At 39.8% G+C, this 23,485-nt stretch overlaps 1 protein-coding gene across 1 annotated transcript; it reads right to left on the reverse strand.

The window, feature by feature from the left end:
• Positions 1–234: 234 nt before the first annotated feature.
• VPS35 (VPS35 retromer complex component) lies at positions 235–23,485 on the reverse strand. The gene is made up of 17 exons (XM_071756827.1): positions 23,380–23,485; positions 16,777–16,875; positions 15,506–15,602; positions 14,628–14,751; positions 13,023–13,205; positions 12,474–12,687; positions 11,617–11,700; positions 11,043–11,152; positions 8,016–8,112; positions 7,778–7,926; positions 7,071–7,278; positions 6,386–6,541; positions 5,284–5,406; positions 4,497–4,676; positions 3,085–3,324; positions 2,284–2,427; positions 235–1,135 (listed from the first exon to the last, which is right to left on the reverse strand). The coding sequence occupies exons 1-17, from the start codon at positions 23,380–23,382 to the stop codon at positions 956–958; spliced, it is 2,391 nt and encodes a 796-aa protein (XP_071612928.1). The 5' UTR covers positions 23,383–23,485; the 3' UTR covers positions 235–955.

Raw genomic sequence — 23,485 nt, forward strand, 5'->3', positions numbered from 1 at the left:
AGATGTCATAAAAGCACTCTGAAATATGAACACAAATCATCTCAGCATCATTTGGAAAAATACTGGTTTTGAACGATAAAATGCTACATCAGAAGTGCTAGCAGTATCCCAGCTTGTCCAGGTTAACTATGTCAGCTACATCTCTGCAAAATGGAATTTCCTTTGCTTTTATCAGAAGATTCAACATTAGCATTGGGTTCAACATTGGGCTCTGAAGAGACATGAAACAACAGGTGTTAATAGCAATTTTATTGTTTCACTGGTGCAAAATCATGATACTGAATAAACTTGTGTAATGCATTTTCCCCTAAATTTACAGTAATGAAGGTTATACATATCTATATAGATTGTGATTTCTCTATTTTTATACTATTTGGAACAAAATTATCTTGATAAATATGCCCTGTGCACAGTACTGGCCCCCACTGAATGTCACAGAGCCTTAATATGCAAAATATAGCTTCTGTTTTTGAACATGGTACTTTAAAACTCTCCAAACATGCATTAATATATTCTAGTTTTTAGGGAAAAATATTACACTTAGTCTTAACTTGCATTAAAAGAAAAGCACAAGCAGAATCCGACATACAATTATCCCAAAAATCTGATGCTCTGTAAGGATCAGACACAGTTTCAGATGACAGTCACTGCCAGTTTAGAACTCTAGTGCTACAGAAGCAACAATGGACAGACAGAAAAGAAATCAGAACCAGAAGAGCCCTACCATGTCACATGGATTTCAAAGAAAGTTTCTGCCATGCTAGCTGATAAATCTGTAGTTGCTGGTCCAACCTTCCAAATTTGTTAGAGGACTCAACACCAGTGTTTGAAGTGCCAGACTGAATGCATGAATGTTAACTTGACATTTCTGAAAGGCACACCCTATGAATCTATCTTAAAAAAAACAAAACATATGGTATGTAAATGAAAAGTAGTAAGTACAGTGTGTATCTTCCTAAAGAACAAGACCTTCATAAATTGGCCCCTCAGATTCTGGTGATTCCCTCCTCAGACGCAAGTGCTCCAGTGTGTTGTGAAAGTGTTTGTTAATTTGTTCCGTTTCTTCAGTAGACTCGAGGTTTGGGAGATCTTCTCTAATCTTCTGTATAAGCTGATTCAAAACCTGAATTGTCACCTACAGGAGAATGTAAACAGAACAAAAGCCATCAAGACCACCTGTGTATAAGTGCATAGACATTGGTTTCAACAGACTTGTCCCTGAACTACTGGTATTTGGACAATTCTTACAAATACTATTAAGACTGATGCAAACAAACTCCCCCTTTCCCAGCAAATGTGATGAACTTCAGTAATTAACCTGGTAGCTTCTTGAATTTTACGACAGCATTTCTCTCCAATCTATTCAGCATAAATTTAAAAAGCTTTAAACAAATGAAGCACATAATTGTCTGTGCACTCTAAAATAATCTGTTTCTTGTATAAGTCAGTCAGGATGGTAATATCAGATTTCAAGTTATTCTTAGTGACCAAGTCATTACCTGGGGCAATACAGAACACCACAGCACAAAAGGCACTGCAGACCACCACTGTATCCAGACTATTTTTACATCTGCTGAGTGCTTGGCAATTCAAAGTTTTATTTACATCTTAATCAGATACAGTCTCTCCTAAACCAGAGCACTACTTAAAAAGGAAGACAGCTCAGCTGCTTCAGACTTTCTTTACAAAATCTCTCAGAAGATTTACAGGGGGTTCAGTAACATCTGCTCTTGATTAGATGATGACATCACATGGGATGTTGATCTCTGTTTAACCAAGCAGCTTTTTCAGTCAACGTTAAGTAGTTACCTGCTAACAGAAAATGTATGAACAAGCTATCTCAGATTTTAGACTCAGAATTTAAGCTGGCATACAAGGAGTGATACCTATTCCTTGAAATTAAGGCTTACAACATTAATTTCTGGTGCACTCAGCAGTCACCTTGAACAGCTGTAAGAATTATTACTTCCCTTTTGTAAACATCAGATTATGTATTTCTAATGTTAGAGTCTTACGAGGACTTACATTAGAAAGTGTTAATCAGGTATTTCAGTCTCAATATTTGAGTTCATAACTGAACTGCAAACATTTTGGATTTTCCCCTATGTAATAAGAATTGTTTTATTCACAATTTACGAGCATATGAAGAACTTACTACTCAAGTTTTTACCAGAACTTATTCCTCCTGTGAGAGACAACAGAGCCAGTTCATCTGAGGTGTGAGAAGTGCTTAAAGAAATGCTCTTTAAAAAGATGCAACAGAGAGAATGCATTTCCACTCACCGCCTCATTCTCCTTTTCATAAAAATAGATGTATCTATTAAGTATTTCTATGAAAAGCTGGACTTGCAGAGAAGGGTCCATGCACTGATTGGCTATCTTTAGAGCTTTCTTTAGGCATTCCATCACTCTTTTTCCTCCATGAAGCTAGAAGGAAAAAAAAGAAAAAAAGCCACAAGAAATTAAAAAAACCTGAAGGAGCTCCAGTATCTCTACCCTTGGCACAGACACATTTCCTAGTGGCCTACCACAGAAACATAAAACTACACAGACTGTGCAGAACAAGCTGTCATGGAAAGCTTACCTTGCCTGACTGCCCCCAATTTTAATTTTTGTTAAATCAGGCAATAGTGTGAACAGTTGTTAAAAGCCCTGGATTATGAGCTCAATTAACTCAACTTTGTAAGCTGTAACTAACAGCATACTTAATCTGTTCAAGTGCTTGAACAGATTTCAAACACTGCTTTTTATAATTACAACAGCTTCTATGAGAAGCCCTTAAGAATACACCATTTATTTTACTACAGTAAACACATGTAAAACATAGACTGTGTTTTACAGTCTGACAGCCAATCTTAAACTAGCTGACACTCAAGTTTGCATGGTACCTCCACCCCTAAATTTGAGTTTTCTCCGTTTTTGTATTGATGTAGCTTACACCACAGAGATTTAGAAGTTTTATAAATTAGAATACATTCCAACCAAGTGTATATCACTATGTGATATATCTACTTTAGAAATAAGTGCCTTCAGAAGACAGAACTATGTTACTAAGATAGGATGCTGCTGTCACTTCATTCTCACCTCCTCTCCATTCTTGTCAGTATTTCTGCCAGACCAAAACAGATGGGCACAAGTGCTGACAGCCCGGCACTGGTCTGGCTTCTTAAGGAGCTTAGAGGCTGCCAGTGCACACTGAGTCCTCAAAGGCTCATGGTTCTCCTCACTGAAGCACTTCATCCTCTCAAATGTTCCAATTATCAAGGTGATTGCAGCCAGCTGTGCTTTTGAATCACTGATTTCATCTTCATATAGAGAGAAGGCCTAGTCAAGGGAGAAAGCAAGATTCTTAATCACTGCTTTAGAACACATCAGAAAAAAACCAAAACAAATCACACTTTCTAGGGGCATGGCAGGAAAGCATCCAGTTAAACATCCGTTAAAACTTCATGCAGAGAAAAACATCTTTCATTGAAAGTGTCAAAGTCAAGTTAAATCCAGACTGGAAATAAATCTTGCAAGAAATACTTCTTATTTAAGTGGTCATAGTAAACAAATGTGATCCTATATATAATTCTTATTTCAAGAATCTACTCAAATATGGAACTTCAGTAGCAGAAATAGTCCCTGAAGATTTGTTTTTTTGAAACATATCAAATGGAAGAGCAGATGATGAGTGGTAGTTCAGCGACCACAAAGAGAGGGTAAGAAAAAGGTCTGCACTGCTGTTATGTGGATCGAGTGCCTTGAGAGAACACACAAGACTAAAAAAGCTTGAACCATATATCTGTAATAGAAGGTACATAATTGTCATGCTGCTCTCATATTCAGAATTCTACTACAGTGGCAACTGGTACAAGTCAGCAAGGAGAGGCTGAGGATTCCAGTGACTGTTTAAATATATGCATTAGTAGCAGTATTAGAGGAAAGATGAGGACAAAGCTTGCATACTGAATAACATTTAAGTATATCAGTTCTTTATCTGACTGGGAGGACAGGAAGGTTTTTACAACAAGGTTTAAGACCAAGTAACAGGTTTAAGTGGATTTTCAGAGTAGTTTAAAATCCTGTATTGAAGCTTATTATTATCAGTAGAGCCAACATGGCAGTTGTGAACATGACGAATGTCTGAGAATTTCTGAAGAGTGCCCATAGTCAGGGCAACACCAGCAGGAGCTGGGATACAGTCTTAGAAGCAGAGAAGGAGCATTTCATGTTGAGAAGGCTGAGCTCCTCCAGTGAGCCAGCTACGTAAGTAGAAGGTGGCACTGCAGCAAACCACACATTATCAGACTGAGTATTCAAATCAGTAGCAATGAAGCTTAATCCCACAGCAGCCTGGGAAGCAAGAATGAAGATGGAGTTGCTACATGGTAGCATTAGCTTTCCATTGTTTCAGATATTTTAATCACACTGGATGGCTCAATGCTCAAGAAACCTACACAAGCCAAATCTAAAGTAGCACAGGACAGTGACTGTAATAGTTGGACACTCACCTGGGACATGAATTCATAGGCCACAGTTTCATGATTCTCAAAGCCAATCTCTCCTGCAGCCAGTGCTCCTTGTAGGAAGAGGCGGAGAGGCAGTTCTGCCAGTTCTGCTTTGATCAGAGCACTGATGGTCTGATGAGCAAATGAGAAGATCTTCTGGCACTTCTTTTCCCACTTGTCATCCTAGAGAAGTCAGTAAGTCAAAGCTTGAATAAGACTATTGCTTTATAATCTAAATTGTAGTAAGATCTGTTAGGTGCTCCAGTCTGTTGTCATCTGCATACCACTCTAGCTCCTTATTTACTGAAGTAGCAGTGAGTGCCCTAGCAGTACTGTGTTGACCTCAGTCAACAAAAGGGATTGTCTCAGTGTGCACTTTTTCAACTACTGTGTAATGTAATCTACAAAAAAGCACGTGCTTTCAGAAACATTAAAAATGTATAGCTACAGATTTAGAAGTTGATGAATTTCAATATGCAATTTCAAATTACTTTCATGCCCTCACTTGCAGTGTCACAGTTCTCTAGTATCCACATAGAACACATTATCAATCACCTTAATAATTAAACACAACCAGCCAATTTCTGCTTCACCATTTCTTGAGCGCTGAGGTAATTTAATATGAATAAGTCCTCCTTAAGTTATAAAGCACTCGCACCTCAAAAATCTACCTCAAACAGAAAGAAACCAGCATTCTGTATCAAGTCTCAGCATAGTGTAGCCAGACAAATTGCATTTTTAAGAAAGCAGAAAAGAATTAAATATACAAGTTACCTAGAGGTCAGCTTACCACTTTGGAGTTCTCTTTGTAGCGAAAAGCAAGCTGGTATGCAGCAAACACCAGTGGTGGCAGAGTAAAACGTATACGTTGGTTCCCACCTGCACCAAAGTGTTTCCTGGCAGTGTTTAGGATCTAAAACAAAAGTACTGTAAGCTTTGAGAATTCTTGAGACAGGCATGTTACTTGCATCTATAATTCAGTCTGTGCTCCATGGAACAAGAGCATCAGAAAGATGAGATAAATTACAGTATTTGGGGGGGGCTATATACAAGTTGCTCCACTTGAATTCAATTTGTATAGTCTCTGTAGGTTTTTGTGTCATATCTGCCAAAGCTCTTCCCACAACTCCTTAATAGGTGTTGGGAAAAGCTTGTTGTACTATATTAACTGCAGATACATTTTGGGTCATGAAGTGAGAAGGAAGTTGCCTGAGCTTGCATTTAATAATGACATCCAATACATTCTGTCCTCAGCTTAACGGAAGGTACAAAAAGGATTGTTCTTCCTTAAGTAGCTTTCAACAAAGTAAAACAAAGAAAACAAGTTACATAAAACTGAACACATAAGGCTTCTCATGCTCTAAGAGAAAGACTACAATGCCACACTATGGTAGCCAAACCTGCAACTTCTGCCCTTTTTCCATGGTTTTTAGTTTTTTTCATTATGCTGATTAGGGAAAGCTCCTTCTATTGCCTTTCTCAGTTCTGAGCATAAGCTGCACACAGAACATGAATGTAGCTGTGTTTTCTGAGCTTTGTTTGTATTTTTATATAAAGAGAATGCCAATACAGTGCTCCAGATGTCACTTACTGCTTTTAAACAGAACATTACATGATGTTGTCAGAACATTCGTTAAGAGTTACCACAAACTAATAAATCGCATACAAGCTGTTGGGACAAAGAGTTTAAATGTGCAAATGCTTTTAAGTCCTCATCTACTTTTCCCAAACAAATTGCATTTTATGCTACCATTAAAGCTGCCACACAATCTTTTCTACTGAGTTTGTAGTGCCAGAGCAGTGATGCCTCAACTTCCAACTACACTAAATTCTTGTATAGTAAACAATGCAATAACTGGCAGTTCAGAGAGCAGAAGCAGGGATCACCATACCAGATACTGTTGGTCAGGGTCATCTGAACGCAAAAGGTGAATAAATCTTCCCACAAGACTCTGCTCGTCAGCAAAGTCCTCAGGGTCAGGATCTTCAGCAGGTTGATCTGGTTGATCCTGGATCAGCGTGGAGACCAAATTCATGATAGCATCAACCTGTTAAAAGCAAATTAAAGCTCTGTTTGAACTGCAGTATTCTGTAGACAGAAGTTGCCAGCAGCTGGGAACACCTTTACAGCCATTCATAGTGCTGACAGAGCACTAGGAAAGTCTATTAGAGGGTGATGCTTTAGGACATATTTGTCTTACTCCCTAAACAAGAGTCTTTCTTAGGACAAGTGGGACAGCACAACAGTACGGGGGAAATTTTGCTTCCAAAAGTACCACCCAACTTTCTTTAGGTATAGGACCTAGTTTTAAGGGGATTCAGAGTTTTTGGTTAAACTCAGCAGAGGTAGTCTCTAGGATGAGGTTAGGCAAGATGTGCAAAGACATTTAAGATCGTGGGGGAAGAATTATCAAGTGGAATAAAGCCTGTGCTATTAAGATGGGGAGGTGGGACCACGTAGGGGCACAAAGGCTAAGGAAAACAAGCATGCACTGCATGAAATCACTTCATATGTGTTTTCAGGTCTTCAAAACAGTAGTTTAAACACCTAGAGTTTTAAGTTAAATTATGTCATACCTGTTCTTGGGACACAATTTCTGTGTTATAATCCAACACGTTGCTAAGCACATAACAGCTCATGCTCTTCCTGGACTCATAATCAAAGTATTCAAAGAGTGGGTGAAAATGCTTTAGTTTGAGAACTGTCAGAACATTGTTGTAAGTATCAACAGGAATTTTCAAAAGTCTAGTCAGCTCCTTTGAAACAGCACTGCTTGTTGCAATACTGAAAGTAAACATATGCAAAACCCACAATTACTCAATAGTTTACACATGCAGACAGATTTAAAGTTTGCCTTAAGACCAATTCTGATGTATAGGACAACATTTAAGCAACTTGCTGTTAGGAAGATAGGAAATAAACCATCACATCTGCTTTAAAACCTGCACATTTTAAGTTGCTGATAGCAGAAGCAGAGATTGGCTGCAAATTCAGCAAGAGAACTCTAGAGTGCAGTAAGGGATAAACAGATACTGGCTACACACAGCTTGGTATTCAGATTGTGTAGCTGCACAGCTTTGCAGTAGGATTTATGCACAGGTAAGCAAGTCCTGTTCACTCAGTAGTTTATCATGATACTCTATAGCTTGTCCCAAAAGCAATGATCTTACACATCTAAAATATGTCTCTTTGCTATCTTGCAAAAATTGTGGTGCAAAGTAGAAGACAAGATTTTAAAGCACTACTTGCTACTCCAGAGAAAATACAAAATACTGTTACTTACTGTTCCAGATTAAGTTTGTTGAATATTTCCACAGTTGTCTCCAACACCTTATCAACATAGTCAACACGGTCTGGGTAGCATTTCATAGCCAAGTTAATGAGAGACACTTGCAAAGATACCACATCCTCTGAGGGCATGTCCTGGCGAGACTGAAATTTAGGACAGCACTGAGTTGATAAAAAGAGCATATAACTTCACAAAAAACACTGAAAACTGCATGCAAGAATACCCAGCATACCTGTATAACAGTAGCAACCTGTTGTGAAAAGATATCAAAGAGTTTGATATCTGCTGGGATACCAGGTCCATCTTCACGATGTGCAAATAAAGCTAACCTGTTGACAGATAAAAGAAAGCACCTTGGTCAACATAGTTTTTCCATTCCTCAGACAAAGCCCAGAAAGAGATAGTGGCAGAAAAAGCAAGTACTTTAGGCATATTTGCAAGCTCTGCTACAAGCAAAAAGGAAATTAATGGAAGTCAGAAGCCTTCAGAACAACCGAGCCTGGTAAGTATCAGTCCTGGAAAAGAACACTGACTGAGATGGCAAGATGAAGAGTAATAAGGACATTTCATCATCATGTTCTTCAGCTAACAGCAAGTGTACTGCTCTCTCCAGCAGAAAAAAAGATATAGACTGATGGAGAAGCAAATATGCTGAATCCAGTCAGTGATATTACCAAAATTAAAAATCCAGTAGCATTCTCTACAAAACAGTCTCCAGAGGGGAAAAAAAAAATGCTGACTCAACTATCTTTTGTCTCGATAGACAGACCCAAATGTTTGGAGAGACTGAAAGAGCAAAATACAAGTAAATTTCAAGTGGAGAAGAATACTTTTTGGGAAAAAAAACCCAAAAAACCAAGAAAATAAAACCACAGAACCAAGAGATCACATCCAGCAAGGATCTAAAAGATGCTGTAGAGTCATCTCTACCTGTAACAGAGAAATGTCATGCCAACCACCATTTCTGCAAGAAACAGACACAAACTAAGAAGAATCACCACAGGAAGGATAGCACCTTACCAAAGCTGCAGTTTAAGTTCAGCACAGTATCTTTGCATTCTAATTGTAAAGGGATTATTCTAATCTAAATTGGAGAAAGGCCTATAAAAATCCTTAGGAAAAGGATTAATTGTACTGGGTTTCTAAACTTTGATTTTGAGACAGGTAAGAAAATGTCGCAAAAAAACCTCACTGCCAAGAAAAAGAGAAATTTAATTACTCTTGTAATTCATTAGGGTGGTAATAAAGCAGACCTTCTAAAGCCAGGAACAGTCATGGCCTTTCCTCAAAGGGACAAGGCAGCTTTTTGGCAACAGCTCATAGGTAAGGCCAGCATGTTATAAAGTATGATCAAGGTGCAGACAGATGGAGCATAATTAAAAGCTATGAATGGTTTAGTAAGGCAAGAAAGATCCCAAAGCAGCCAAAACCACTTGCAGAAAGTTTCCTTTATCAGGAAATCCCCATGGGAACAGGGACTACAGCTTTGCTTCATAAGCTTCCAATCACTGATGTTCAGCTGCAATTATGCCATGCTAGCTGAAATAAAGATGAGAAATGCCAACAGGCACTACCTGTACGAGGCAGATAACCATGTTAACACAAAACTTAAACACATAGCAATTGATCCTAACAACTCCAATCCAATCACAAGAGCAACATCTTCCCTACATGCATGGATTCCAAAAATAGATCCACTCACATCCTTCAACACCTGCAGTATCACTACAGTCAAAACAACAAGTTGCCATACTGCAAAGGCAACAACCATCACATGGCCACCTTCTTACCCATGTCCTCTAGCCAAATGAGAAGGCTCTTGAACACACTATTAGTAGGAAAAAAACCCAAACAAACCAGTAGCAATAAGTCTAGGAGGGCAGCAGGTTCACTAGTCAGTTGCTTACTGCTGTTTGCAACATAAGAAAACCTAACAGAAGAGGTAATGCCAAAGTTTAAGTCCTCAGAGTAGACACAAAAGTGAAAACTAAAGGAGGAAAGTCTTCTTGCAAGAATTATATTGCTACACATTAGAGTAAGAACTTAGCAAAAGATCTTTTGTGACCTCTGCTCAAAGTAGTCTCAAGACAGACAGTCTCAGAAACGAGATTGTTATAGGCAATGTTCTTGGGATTTGGGAGGTTTGCAGGTTTTTTTTTTTTAAAGATAACAAAATTAAGAAAAATTTCAGCCATGTCTGCAACTGTAGGAAACCAATGAATTCCTGTGCATATGGCTGGATGAAGGCAGAACTGTTTCTCTGCCAAATGCACAAAATGCACCAGTAAGACCAAAGTCCTGAACAAAAAAATCTGATGTAATCTGGAAAAAAAAACAAAGCACAGATTTGTTAAGTGAAAAATTCAAGATTTTAAGTTATACCAGTCATGCATAATACACGTTCCATCTCCAGACATTAGAGGAGTTAAAGAAACAAAGCCACAACAACCCTACTCACTGCTGAATGCCAGTGGGACTCAAGCTCCCCACTGTAACTTAAGTTTACACATTGGTACATGGACCAAATATAAAGAGTATGTACATATGTGGAAATGGAAGGACAATGTTATTTTTGAGGCTTCAAAAAGCTATGTAAATACACTTCCTTTCTGCAGTAACAAAGTAAAGGCACTCACTGATGATCTGTGCTGTTTCCTTTTCAGGCTACGAATCAGTTCCCATTTTTCCCCCACATTTGAATTCACTGCAAGCAGTTTTAAGCAGTACCTCCCAGGAAAAACACACTTCTGGGAGAACAGACATCAAGCTAGTTGTAGGCTAAGAACTAGGAGGCTAGTTCCATTTTCTACTAGGTCTTCTCTGAAGAGCCATATGCTACATTCTCTGATTAAAATTGCAAGGTAAAGTATCCTTGATATATGATTGAGTCATAAGGATCTTCAAATTTTCAAGAGGAACCTATGACTGCTAGGGCTGTGAAAGCAGAACACTGCTGCCACTTTAGCTTAGAAACATGAAATTGATCAATACTAAATGGGTTGTTTCCCAGCTTAACCTGTTCATCGGTTTTAATCAGACCTTAAAGCAGGTTTAATTGGAAGCTGTAAAGCGAAGTCCAGAGAGCAGCAGCTACAGGAACAATATTCTTCACAGACTTAGCTACATCTGATAAAAAGACACAGAAACAGCAAAGCTAAGCATTATAAAAAACTGAAAGCTTACAAATGCCAGAAGAAACATCACCTGCGTGCAAACAACAAACTTGATTTTGAGCCAATTTACCCCCTTGGTCACTCACCTGTCAATTAAAGCAATAATTATATTTTTCACATTCACATTTTGGTGCAGCTCAGCACAGGCTCTGAGAAATGGGTTCAGGGTTTGGAGGTGAAATTCATCTGGGAAAACCTGAAGTTTTAGATCAACAGTCATCAAGTTATAAACTGAATTTGCCCATTGTTACACAGCAGTAAAATGCAACAGAGTAATTCTAAAGCAAATAGCCACATAGTAAATAAGGTCTGGCCTAGAAATGCCTTAGGGTTCTCCAAGCTGCCCCTAACATGGTAAATGCATGAAGCAAGAGATGCAAGACAAAACAGGTCACTTGAGGGCCCAGCTATCTATTACAATTCATGCTGCAGGCACTGTTCCTCAAATGCTTACAAGCTTCTGTAACAGAAGTAGCACAAAATGAATTTATCTCCAGTCTGGCCATCTGGTCAAAAAATATGGGACAAGCAACTGTGTAAGAGTCCCATTGATGGAATTTCTGTTCATGAGGAAGAGGTGGAAGTAGCCTGAATCTGACTAAAAGTATAGGAGTAAGTGTCCCTGTACCCCATCACTGCAATTGAATTTAAGCAGCTCACCTGTATGATGCACTCCATGAGGTACTCCTGAGCTAAAGCATCTCTACAGTTTACAACTTGCTCCAGTATTCCAGGAAGAACAATCTGGAACGGGAAAAGGTCTTGCAGTGATTCTGCTGTTACTCTCTAAGTTTATATTCACATATGTGCATTTAATTCAAGTACAGCAGTAAGTCTAATCTTTTACAGTTTATTATTTACATAAGGGTTTTTTGATAAGAAGTCTCATTTTTCAGCAGTTTCATCCTTCAGAGAAAAAAAAATAATCTGCTAGTCTTGGACATGTGACCCTTTCATACATTATACAAGCTGCAAGCTTTGATTTAGCTAAATCAAAAGCCAGTGCTACTGGCTTTGATGGCACATAGCACTTCTCGGGGTCTCAGCAGTACTGCTCAAAATCATTTCCAGCAGCCATATGGTAGAACTTACAAAAGGACAGACTTCTAAATAACATTATGTGTTTGACTTATTTCATGCACTAGCAGTTCTCGTAAAAGCTTTGGAAATTACAGCTTCATTTAACTCAATCTAATCACAGAACATTGTATGTATACATATCCCTTAAACCAACTCACTATTCTTGAAGTAAAATGAAAATCAGGAAGGAAAGTTTTCAAATTTCTTGTTGACACTACAGACAAGCTCATAGGAAAAACATGAGTTGTGTCCTTAATCTCAAAACACACTGCACAGCTTCATTAGCATTCAGAACTTTTCCTCAGAAGAGTTCAAGCAGCACCAGGATTACTGTAATTTCAGCATAGATGTAACAAGTAGGCACTCATCTGAAAGTCCAAATTGGATTAATTTGGAAAGAAGTTACAGAAGTCAAAAGAAATGGACAGACATCCCACCTGTTTATATCGCTCCACATTAACACCTTCCAACTGACTGAGGCGAACCAGGTTTGTTCCTACCAGGATTCTCAGTTCCTGCCTCTCTCTCTCCCTTTTCTCTCTGTCCCGACTATGGCCCTGGTGTTGCATTCGCACCCAAAGTTTGTTCATTTCAGCAAAGTTCAGTAGAACAAAATCCATCGAATCACTGATGTCTCCAGTGGTTTCCTCACTACAATTGAGAACACATTAAGAACAAGGAAAAGCTTATCAGAAGTACTCATCCTTCCATCCATTGGTGAACATCAAATTTTTAAGTATGTAGTAGGGTGGGGAAGTGTGTGGTGGAATATCTGAGCTCATAGAAAACATTCATATCCTCCTCAACTGTGATAAAAATCTAGTTCTGGAAGGGAATTCTTCAAGTTAATAGACAAGACACTTCTCAAGTCTACATAGTTCTAAGTTTTAACATTGATTTCATTCAAACTTGAAGAAAGTCATACAGAAAATTTAAATATGTTTTCTGTTAAAAAAACATTTTTAGTTACAATCCATCTTGCTTACTCTGCTTGCTCGCCTTCATCGGGTAGGATATTCCTGGTACACTGCAGGAGATAGTTTCTAAGAAAGAGGCCTCTAAGAGGATGCTGTACTCCACGGCACATCTCCACTAGGTCTTTCAAAATATCTTTCCTGGATTGTGGAAATGACTTGACATAGACAACACCTACTGTTATCAGGAGATACCTGCAAAAGGCATAGAATGAAAAACTAAATAGTCAAGTATCAACATCACACTCAAAGGCAACAGTTCCTTTATTTCATCCTGGTAGTACTACTAAAGCATAGAAAGCAATAAAATATCATCTAGGTCCCATAACTTTGGATATTTAGTCAGCTTTCAATTCCTTTCTCCTCTGCTACAGCACAGCAAGTCTGAACAGCCACTCAACCTCATTACAATATTTTATACACTGAGTGTGTAAATGCTTAGCACACATGAAGTTCTGAATGCTCTCAGCCTAGCCTGTCTACACTCCCAGCACCCTACTAAACTGGAAAACACCTCTGGCATATGAAGTACCTATTACAGTGAAGCAATTAAGCCTTTCACACTGTGTTCTAGCAGGATACGCTCCTTGGAAATCCCCAGCCTGTACACATTCCTTCAGCATCTCTGTACTAAGCAATAGGTAGAAGGAACATGCAAGATGTGAAGGACTGATGCTCCACTAAACCTAGGCTCCATTTTCAGCCAAAGAGAAAAACCAAAATGCTCAGAACCTTCATATATTTGCTGTATAGGCCTCAACCCTCTCTGCCTCCTGAACTTATACATGGAGAACTTCCTTAAAAGTACCAGAAATGTTCATCAGGGAGACCCAGAGTCTGTATCAAGCAGGAAGACAACTCAAATGATTATGCAAAGGTGGTAAAAGCATTGTTGTAGTAGTTAGCCAAATAGCAATGGCATGAGGATGCAGCCTGGTGCTCCCAGAGGAACACCATAACATAAGGCCAGGATTCCAAAATTGCAATACTAAGAAAAATCCAAGTCCCAGGTTTGAGTACCTAGCAGATCTACTCCAGTTCAACAGTAACATATTTAAAGATAAGCATTCCAGTATTATCTCTAGCATGCTGACACAAAGCCAAAAAAACATTTAGAAATACAAAGCTTTTAGGAACTAAGTTACATCAGTTTTCATCTTCCTTCTCACACACTTGATCCCCAGAGAGACAGGTGCTTACAAAGAACCTAACGTGTGTGATGATCTAAGGTGTGGATGCTCAGGGACAAATTCATTGCTAGATAAAATGAAAAGTTAGTAGACACATAGTCAATCTCACTGATCAGAGTGTGGTACTTGGTTTATCTTTCACTCTTTACCCAAAAGCCAACTTTATTGCAGACCAAAGTGCTTCCATCTTGGTCACATGCAGAACCAACATGTTGGCATTAAGAACTGATCTTTTGAAGCTGCTTTCCTGGTCTAATCTCAAAAGCCTCATAGCAATTCACTCTTAAGATATGCAGAAATACTATTCACCATTCAAACCTGAATTCTTGCTGTCACACAAGAATGCAGTCAGTTGTTATCTGAACCTAGAGCCTGACCACTATCCACCAGCTTAAAAACCACCAAAAACTAACATATACACACTTACAGTCTTGGAATAATATTCCCAGCGTACTGTACCAGCTCATAAAGATCTGCCACTTTCCTGCCTTTGGCAAATTCATCTGTCAGGTAAACTTCCAAGTAGTGTAGCTCATCGGATATTGCCATGTCTTTTGCACTCAGTTAAGGATTTTAGTTTAGAATATCTGCAACAGATGTACACAGTAACTTGCTCTTTCACATCAAGGAGGAAAAATGCTGTATCAAATACAACCATGCCCAAATAAGTACTACTTCAGAAACAATAATTACTACAGGAATCAACATGCAAAATTAACCTTAAGTATTTGTCATTTTAAGCCTAGCAGAAGAAAGAAAAATCCTAAATAAAGACACTGAATAAATTAATGAAACTGTGCAAAGTATCCAAAGCAAAGGCATACCACATGTCACAGAGTACCATCCACACATGGAAAAAAAAGTATTTTAATATATTGACATTCTATTCTTAAATTTCATTAAAAGCTTCCCCTTCAGATACCCCAATACATATACATAAATACATCAAGGCACAGACTTACAGTTAAAAGCTAATACAAAAATGAAGGGCAAAATCTAACTTGGTTTTACAGATTTTGGGGTAACAAGCAGGGTTGGTTTTACAGAGCTGGTATTTTTATAGAACTAGAAACCTGCAAGCTCTCAAAGAAAAATATAGAAGACGTTAAGAACCTGCTTTATACCAAAGGGAAAAGATGAACTTACACAGTGAGGAAGTAAATGTATATTCTACAATGTACCTAGATGACTAAATGGTGAGTAGAAAACTGAGTAATTATCTAAGACCAATGAGATGTCATTATACCAAAAAAAGCACACAACCATTTCAGCACTTCAACCATTCATTTCCTCTTCAAAGGATACAGAGCTCATAATAGCTCTTTGGAGATAACATAGAAGTCCGCAGCTCACCAAGCATGTTGGAAGCATGTTTCAGAGCATCCATGAGCTTGTTTTTGTCCTTTAGAGGAAGAGAGAATAGCCTGTGAGAAACACTACTAGGTAACTGCAGCACTTTGGAAAACTACACTTTTAGTTTCTTAAAAGAGCATGCGAAGATTAAGTAAATATCAAGAAAGAAGTAGCAGTTCTAATTGTATCGAATTATTTTGTATCTAGCTTGTACTACACTGCTGTCCTAAGAAGCCTTATTTGAAGACAAAGCTTAATAAGTTGAAATAAGACAATAATATTTAGACAAATAAGTTGAAATTTTAATGGCACAAAAGTGAAAGAAAATTTTTCTTATACAGAAATCCTCAGCCATTCAGATTCTATGTAGCAATCAAAAAAAAGAACTAATTTCTCCCCCTGCCCTCTCCCCTTGTGGTCTGCCATTTTGTTCAAATATCTTGAAGAAACCTCCAACAGAGAGAGAATACACGGCCAGCAGACCTCTGTTAGGATTAGACACTTATCCCCTACTTCTCACCCAAGAACAAGCCCTTACTGAAAGCAATTGCTAGGGTTATCCACTTAGTATCACAGCAGTGAAAAGCTCAGCTGTAACTATTTCAGAGATTTCCAATTCATTCCATAGAATATAAAGCTGGAAAAAGTGTTACCTTTCTTGCTACTGTCTTTGAGCTGCAAACAAAGTTAGCTTTTCAAGCCACATGATAATAAAAGGGAATATTTAAGGTTTCTCAAACCCAAGGAAGCTACACATGATGACATCATCCGCCTGTGTTGGCTACAGTTTCAAGATAAAGATCTCAGTACAACCCCAGCCAATGGTGTTCACCAGTCACAGAGGAATTCGTGCAGCAGTTTACATTTTACATAGCTTAAAATTTATCCTATGCAGCAGGTAATTTGTTATTGGCCTCACAATTTGTGACAGCAACAACCTTCTGTCAAGTTTAGGCTTACTTAAATGCAAGCACATAAGTTATAAACGTGCTTCTTCATAACTTATCCTTCCAAATACTGGAGCAAAACCTGGAAGACAATTCAAGGCTCACTCTCAATGAGTAGCTGCCTCATTTATTTGCAAATCTTCAGCCAGAAAGATACATAAAGGGTTAAGTTCCTCACAGCACTAGAGATTAATATTGATTTATTGGTTTACTTCTAGCAGACAAGAAGCTTCACTGCATTTTAAAAAACAGCATTTCAAAAAACTACATTCTTACCAAGCATCTCTTCATCTGGAAAGACTGCACCTTCACAGCCTGAATGGCTTCATCCAGGAGTTTTTCCTGTTCATCCTGAGGAGATTGCTGTGTTGTTGGCTGGGAAAAAAAAAAAACCAACAAAAAAAACGCTATTTTTATGAAGCTGCTCATTACTTGATTCAAACTGGGTTTCCACAGTTTAGAATACACTGCAAGTGACACTGCAGTGTGACCACTCAAGAGCTGTCAGAAAGAGCTGCACAACATTTAAGGGAGAAAGTTTCCAGGACTTGTCAAAAGCCTGAAGGCAGGGAGGAGATAGTGAAGTGTAGCCTGTGAGCACCATTGCTTCCTCGAGTGCAAAGCCACGGGGACAAAACATGACAACCCTTCCCTTTTAACATCTGCAGGTCAAGAACCCAGACCAAGTATCTAACAAGAACACACTTCAAGACAATGCAAAGACATCAATAAGCTAAGAGGAAGCATTATTACTTCTTTCCACTGGGCTTCAAAGCAATGTCCAGGTTGAAGACAGTCAACTGTAAGATGCTTTCATGTACTCACAAGTTCTCAATTAACTGCTCAGGTTTCAGATAAGCAAAGGACAAAGTACAGCAAATGTTTTCCAGAAGGCTGAAGCAACTTGCAGAAGGCAACAGAAAACTGAAGCAACAACTCTTCATACCCCCTACTTGTCCTAGTGACCCTCTTCCTCTTACCTCCCCTTAAAGAGGAACATTCCAGGCTGCTGACTTGAACTTAACTTTTGCCTTTTCAAGAATCACACAGCATTTTCTTGTAATACTAGTTCATTGATTACAGCCTTACATCCCTGCCAATCCAGCTGTAATAGGCCTTCTTCTACTGCTTCTGGGCCTCTACCAGATTGACAAGATTCATTTCTACGAACATCTTTAAGTTACCCTCCAGGATGTCCAAATCTCCTTAGATGAGAACCTCTAATGATCTCCTCACCTGCACCCAGCCTTGATTCTAACACCTGATAGGGAAACATGACCATCCACCTATTGTTTAGGCCCAGTCTTCAACATCTCAGAGCATCTCAGCCTCTCCCAATCTTCATTAGTTTTCAGACTGACTTGCTGAAATATTGAGAGATAAAAGCAATGATATTGTGTCCCAGTTACATCTTCCCTAGTCTAGACAAACATCATGTTCGTAGTGATCTGCATAGCAGGTTCTCCAGAGCCTGCAGCTTCAGTAAATTCTTAACTATTTATACTTGATCCTCTCTTCCATTGTGTTCAAAAGGTTCCTGATCACCTCTTTTCACCTAAATGTCAGTAACAAGCTAGTAGGCTGTGAATTTCATCAGTCTAATATTCTTAAATCCCTTATCTTCTGTACCAGCTCCTCCCTCACTCCCCATGCTTGGAGTCCCCATAAGTATCTTTTGAGGACTGAGATTAAAATTGAGGTCTTCATTAAAAATAGAGAGGTTTTACTTGAACAACTTAAATGTTTATGGAGCATCACAGCCTTAACACTCCTGTTTTCTACCATATTGAATTGGGTTCTATTCTGCAACTGGAATCTCTCCCATTATCCTTTTCCACATACAGAAAGCAGACAGTGTCATGCAATACTGTTCTTGTCTAGTTCATGCCCAATGGGTGGGCCTGCCCTTTAAGGTTTTCAATCACTCAGATAGAGAAAGCCAAGGTTGAGCTGATCTAATATTGGTGATAACCCTGCTTCAAAAAAAGCTTACACGAGATAAGGGTTGCTTCCAACCAATACTTTTTTAACTCAGTGTGTCTCAGCAATACTCAGACTGCAAACAATAACTAATTAACACATCTCCTTAGTCAACAGAAAAAACCACCTGCTAATTAGAGTGACTATACCTCTTACAAAGCTCTTTCTGATCACACATACTGATTCCAAAAAATGGCTTAAGCATAAGGTTAAGGTAGCATCCATGGCCAGTTCCCTGGCACCGAAATAGCTACAAACTCCAAAAAGCCTCCAACTGCAAAACAAGTACATTCTGCCAGCAGAACTCTGCTGTAATTGCTAAGCTTTATTTATTGCATGACAGATTGGCTTTCAAGGAACAGAAAATGACAGTGCTGTGACTAGTGTGCAACAATCAATATCAAAATATGTAGCAGACTTGCTGAATTATTGCAATGCCAGAACATTTGTCACACTCTACATTCCCCCGAGTCCATACAAGGGCTTAGAGAAGATACACAACTGCTGAGCTGAATGCCACATGCTCCAACCACATCAGATCTCTGTATTAAAGCACAGTTAGTGCTAGCATTAACATTACTGCATTGTTTCTAATCACAACTTCCTAAACGACCTTCCTCTAATGGATATTAAGCTCACACAGCTTCCAGGCCTGCTCTTCCATCCTCAGCTCACAGGGTCATGCAGTGCTGGGAGTGCTGTTCAGACTGTAAACCATGAGATAAACCAGAAGACTACCCTAGCTGGTAAATAGCTTATCATTCACCTAGTTCACCCTACACACAGATAAAACCTTGCAAGCAGGGCTGTGAAAAGGCCTTCTGACAAAAACACCTGGTTAAAGCATTTATTGAAACAGATACTTGCTACAGCCCCAAGAAGTGGCTGGCAGAGTGAACCTGCATTTGCTTCCTTACTTTCAGTGTGAAAAGGACTGGTTAAAGCACTACTATGAGTTTGAGACTGTGCTTTGCATGATACCAATAATGATCTCAACAGAAATACCTTATTGAAGGCATTCGTTTTCTTATTCAACTTTAACCACTGTTTAAGAAAAAATTAGGGAAAGAATGGAGTTTCAGAGCCTTGCTTTGTCACACCTAGCTTTCACTTTTATAATGAACCCTTCATATCAAACATGACATTGACAGCATTTCCATTTCTGCTCCAAATCTGAGTAGCAAGGGCCCACCCTGTATTCAACACTTGGACTGTGCGAAGTTCGTGAGTGAATTCACTGAGATTAAGAGATTCAGTTCTTTTTCTTCCATATCTCTTGAAGAGTAAAAATTACACTTGTATCTCTTCTGACTTGAAAGCTGAGAAGGTCTGAACAAAAATGCCTTTAGTACAAGGGCACTGCACCTCATGTGTAAAGAAAAGGCAATCTCAGCATTTTACAGTTGCACAGGTAGTGAGATAACCTGCCACTGACTGTCACAGGCATACAATGGAAGAAGCCTGAGGTGGTGTTCATAGCAGCCTTACTTCTGCATGAAAACACCTCAGCATCAGCACCGAGTTCCAACTCTTACTTTTCTTTTTTTTAAGTATAAATATTTACCAGCTCACCCTCTCCCTTCTACTTCAGAAAGCAAGCAAGCTACTTTCAGCTCCAGAACTACAGAGATTTCTACACATCACCTGCTTATTATCAAGCAATACAAGATCATATCAAGATATGCATAGCCTGATAGATATGCCTGAAGTTTGAGGAAGTTGCAAAAAGCAACTGAATATACAGCAAAAGCCTAACGATGGCAGCTAGCAAGGCACAGACCAAACCAGGAACCAGTTCTTCCATCAGTTATAATGGTGAATAAAGCTGTTTATGCTCTTGTGTCTTCCACTTCAAATTAGGAGCCTAGCCACATAAGATGGTACTTTCAAGTGTTACTTATCAAAAAATGCAACTGTGATGTGGAGTCCTATACAAACAAGAATCTTGAACACAAGCTTTTGAAGTGGAAGATACTTTGGCACTGGAGAAGAGTAGCAGCAGTACTCCATAATCAGGGTACAGAATCTCCTGCCTTGTCAACAGCACGTATAAGGTATAAACTCCTACATGAACACAAGATAAGCAATTTAAAGCAATTACACAGTAATTTAGACTTTAAAAGTGCCTGAGCCTTACACCCAGTAGGTTTGCTGCAAACACCAAAGGAAGCAGGAGAGTTGACGTGAACAGTTTTCTGATGTGAACAGTTTTCTGCTTTACCTCTTCCTTAATATTTTTCCCCTGAAGCCCCAAGGAAGCAAGTGAGAAGCAGAGAAGGGGCAGACATCTGCCTCCTTCAGCTGCACTACCAATTTCTGTACAAGACACCAGAGCCCTTTTCTAGCTTTGTATAAAAGACTGTCCTCAGCTACCACATGGAAGTTATGCAAGTCACAAAACATGGCGGCTGAATTTGGCAGGGGGGTGAAGGGAGATGGCTTTCGGTGTCGTTTTTTACCCCCCCCCCCTCCCCCCCCCCTTTATCGGTTTCCCCTTTTGTTTCTTTGTCTGGTTTTTGTTTGTTTGTTTTTGTTTTGTTTTTTAATAAAAGCTAGTTAACTGCACCTTGCCTTAGAAAAGAATTTAGATCCTGAATTGGAACTGCCTGGCTAATCAGAGTGAGCAATACAAGTTTATTTTGCAGATAATGAGTAGACAAGTGTATTACTGCAGCAGCAGCAAACATTATTCTGAACCATCCTCATCCTAGCACCTATTAATGAACATACAAAGTGAACATGACACCTCTTCTGTATTTTTCAACACTCACCTCAATTGGAAGACTTGAAAGATTCATATTTAGCTTCACACTTGAGACATGTGCACCCTGGAGATGGTTATTATCTTGGCTAAACATGCTGACAACTTAAGATGCTCATTACACTTAAAAATGTGGTAGAAACCACAATACTCAAGAGAAAGACTTTTGTAGTACTGAATAGAGCAGAATTCAAAGCAAGCTTGTGAAGAACTTGCATTCTGATGATACAAGCACCTTAAGCTGGGATGTAGAGTACAAACACTGCAAAGTAGAAAGTTTTGCTTCTTTTCCATACTTAAATGCATTTTCTTCTGTTCTTCAAATGATTAATCACTTAAATGATTAAGTATTTTTCTTTAGATAACTGATGTGCTTACAGCCTGTTCTAGACTTTTCCTTCTGTTTGCTCACATGGTTGTGTTTAGCATCACAATAAATGAGATTTACCCATGGAGGTTCTTCTGCTCCTCCTATTTGGATTTTATTAGAACTACCTACCAACCAGTCACCCAAAGACAGAAGATGGGTTGGCTGCAGTTGATCAGAACAACTTCCAGCCTACAAATGAAGCCTGGGTACACACACTGCATTGCTGTAGAAATCACTGAGCTGCTCAGAATTAGCAAAAAAAATGTATGACCATTTTATACCATATAGGAAGCATTACTCTGCAATACTGAAGGCAATTTATATCTCACAGTACAGAAAACATCTTACACATTTAAACTGCAATATGGTACTTACTGCAACATCATCAAGAATTAAATGGCTGGACTCTCTATTCAGGGGATGATCAAGAATAGCCAGTCCTCTTACAATCAGGCCTGATAAAAGTACTTAAACATTCAGCTTCAAGGTTTAAACTAAGCTGTGGCATGGTAGCATAATTTGGTAGAGGAAATTATCCCATATTTAACACCTGTAAATTTATTTCTTCTGAATCATCTGACACCAGTTCCCACAGAAGTGACAGGCAGTGGCAAGTTGTGTCACTTTTGATTTAATGATTACCAGAAAGTATTTATGAGGGGGTCAGAGACTGCAATCTAGGTAGATTTAGCATTTCCCATCATCCAACCAAGTATTTTCAAATCATGTTTCAAGTAACATTACAGGTTTTGCCCCTCACCCCCACACCTCAAGAGGGTACATTATTAACAAATACCAACATAAACAGAACCTTAAAAAGAAAGTCTGTCCCAAAAGGTTAGGAACTGTGCAACCGCTGCTTTATGAAGCACTCTGTTATTTCATTACTGTCTGGCTACTGTTAGTGCTGTTTAGATGAGACTGTTATAAAAAGTGCTGCTATAATTTTATTTAATATTAAATGCCACAGAAGACACAAGAACAGGTAGATTTTTCTATTTTATAGGAAACCTGTCCCCTTATGCTTTTTGAAAACTGAAAAGCATCTCTCAGGAAGTGCTATTCCCACGTTTAAATTTCAGGTTAGCCTCTCAAGTAAACATCAGTATTTGTCCCAAATCAGCTCCATCTTGCTGGGCCCACCAGTGCAAACCCACCACTTCTACAGGAAGAGAAAGGAGGCTCACTAGAGAAGTCTGAAGGAGCAGCCTGGAAATAAGTGAACATCAGACTGCAACAGAGATCACAGCCGCACAGCACCAGAAGCGACACAACCTCGGCTTTGTGACAGGAGCAGCACGCCGAGACACACTTCAGCTCTAACCCCACCTGCAGCAGCGTTTCCCTGACAAAAAGTCCCCTCTCCCCTGCACCCCTGCAAGCGAACTCGGTCGAACACAGCAGAGCAGGGATGTGCCCCGGCTCCCCGACACAGGGCAATGCGGGCAGAGAGCAGCCCAGCACGAACCGTTACCGCGAACACGGCCCGGCCCGGCCCAGCTCAACCCTCACCTCAGCCCCGCCCGGGCCGGGCGGCGGCCTCCGGGCTCGGCTCGGTCCCCCGGCCCACCAGGCCCGCCCCCGAGCGCGGCCGCTGACTGCGCTCCCGAAAGGGAGGGAGCCGCAGCCCCCAGGCCCAAGAGGCCCACGGGTGGCCAGGCCTGCCCCTCGGCCACCGGGGGGGCGCGGGCCGGACCGCTCCCACCCGCAGCCCCCGCAGCGGCGATGCCCGCTCCCCCGGTCCCCCCCCCTGCCCGCCGCCCCTCACCATGGTCGCGCCGCCGCCAGAAGCCGCCCCCAGCAGCACCACCCAGCAGCGCCGCGCGCCGTCATGTGACTGCGCCGCCCGCGCCGCCCCGCCCCGCGGCCGCGCC

The sequence above is a fragment of the Heliangelus exortis genome, chromosome 13 (assembly GCF_036169615.1).
Source record: "Heliangelus exortis chromosome 13, bHelExo1.hap1, whole genome shotgun sequence".
NCBI classification, from domain to species: Eukaryota; Metazoa; Chordata; class Aves; order Apodiformes; family Trochilidae; genus Heliangelus; species Heliangelus exortis.

Coding starts and splice junctions, on each gene's coding strand:
- VPS35 (XM_071756827.1), bottom strand. Junction 14,752..15,505: donor AAAGAGCTATTATGAGCTCT/GTATCCTTTGAA, acceptor TGAGTGCAAAAG/ACATGGCAATATCCGATGAG. Junction 11,701..12,473: donor ATGTGGAGCGATATAAACAG/GTGGGATGTCTG, acceptor TTCCCGTTCCAG/ATTGTTCTTCCTGGAATACT.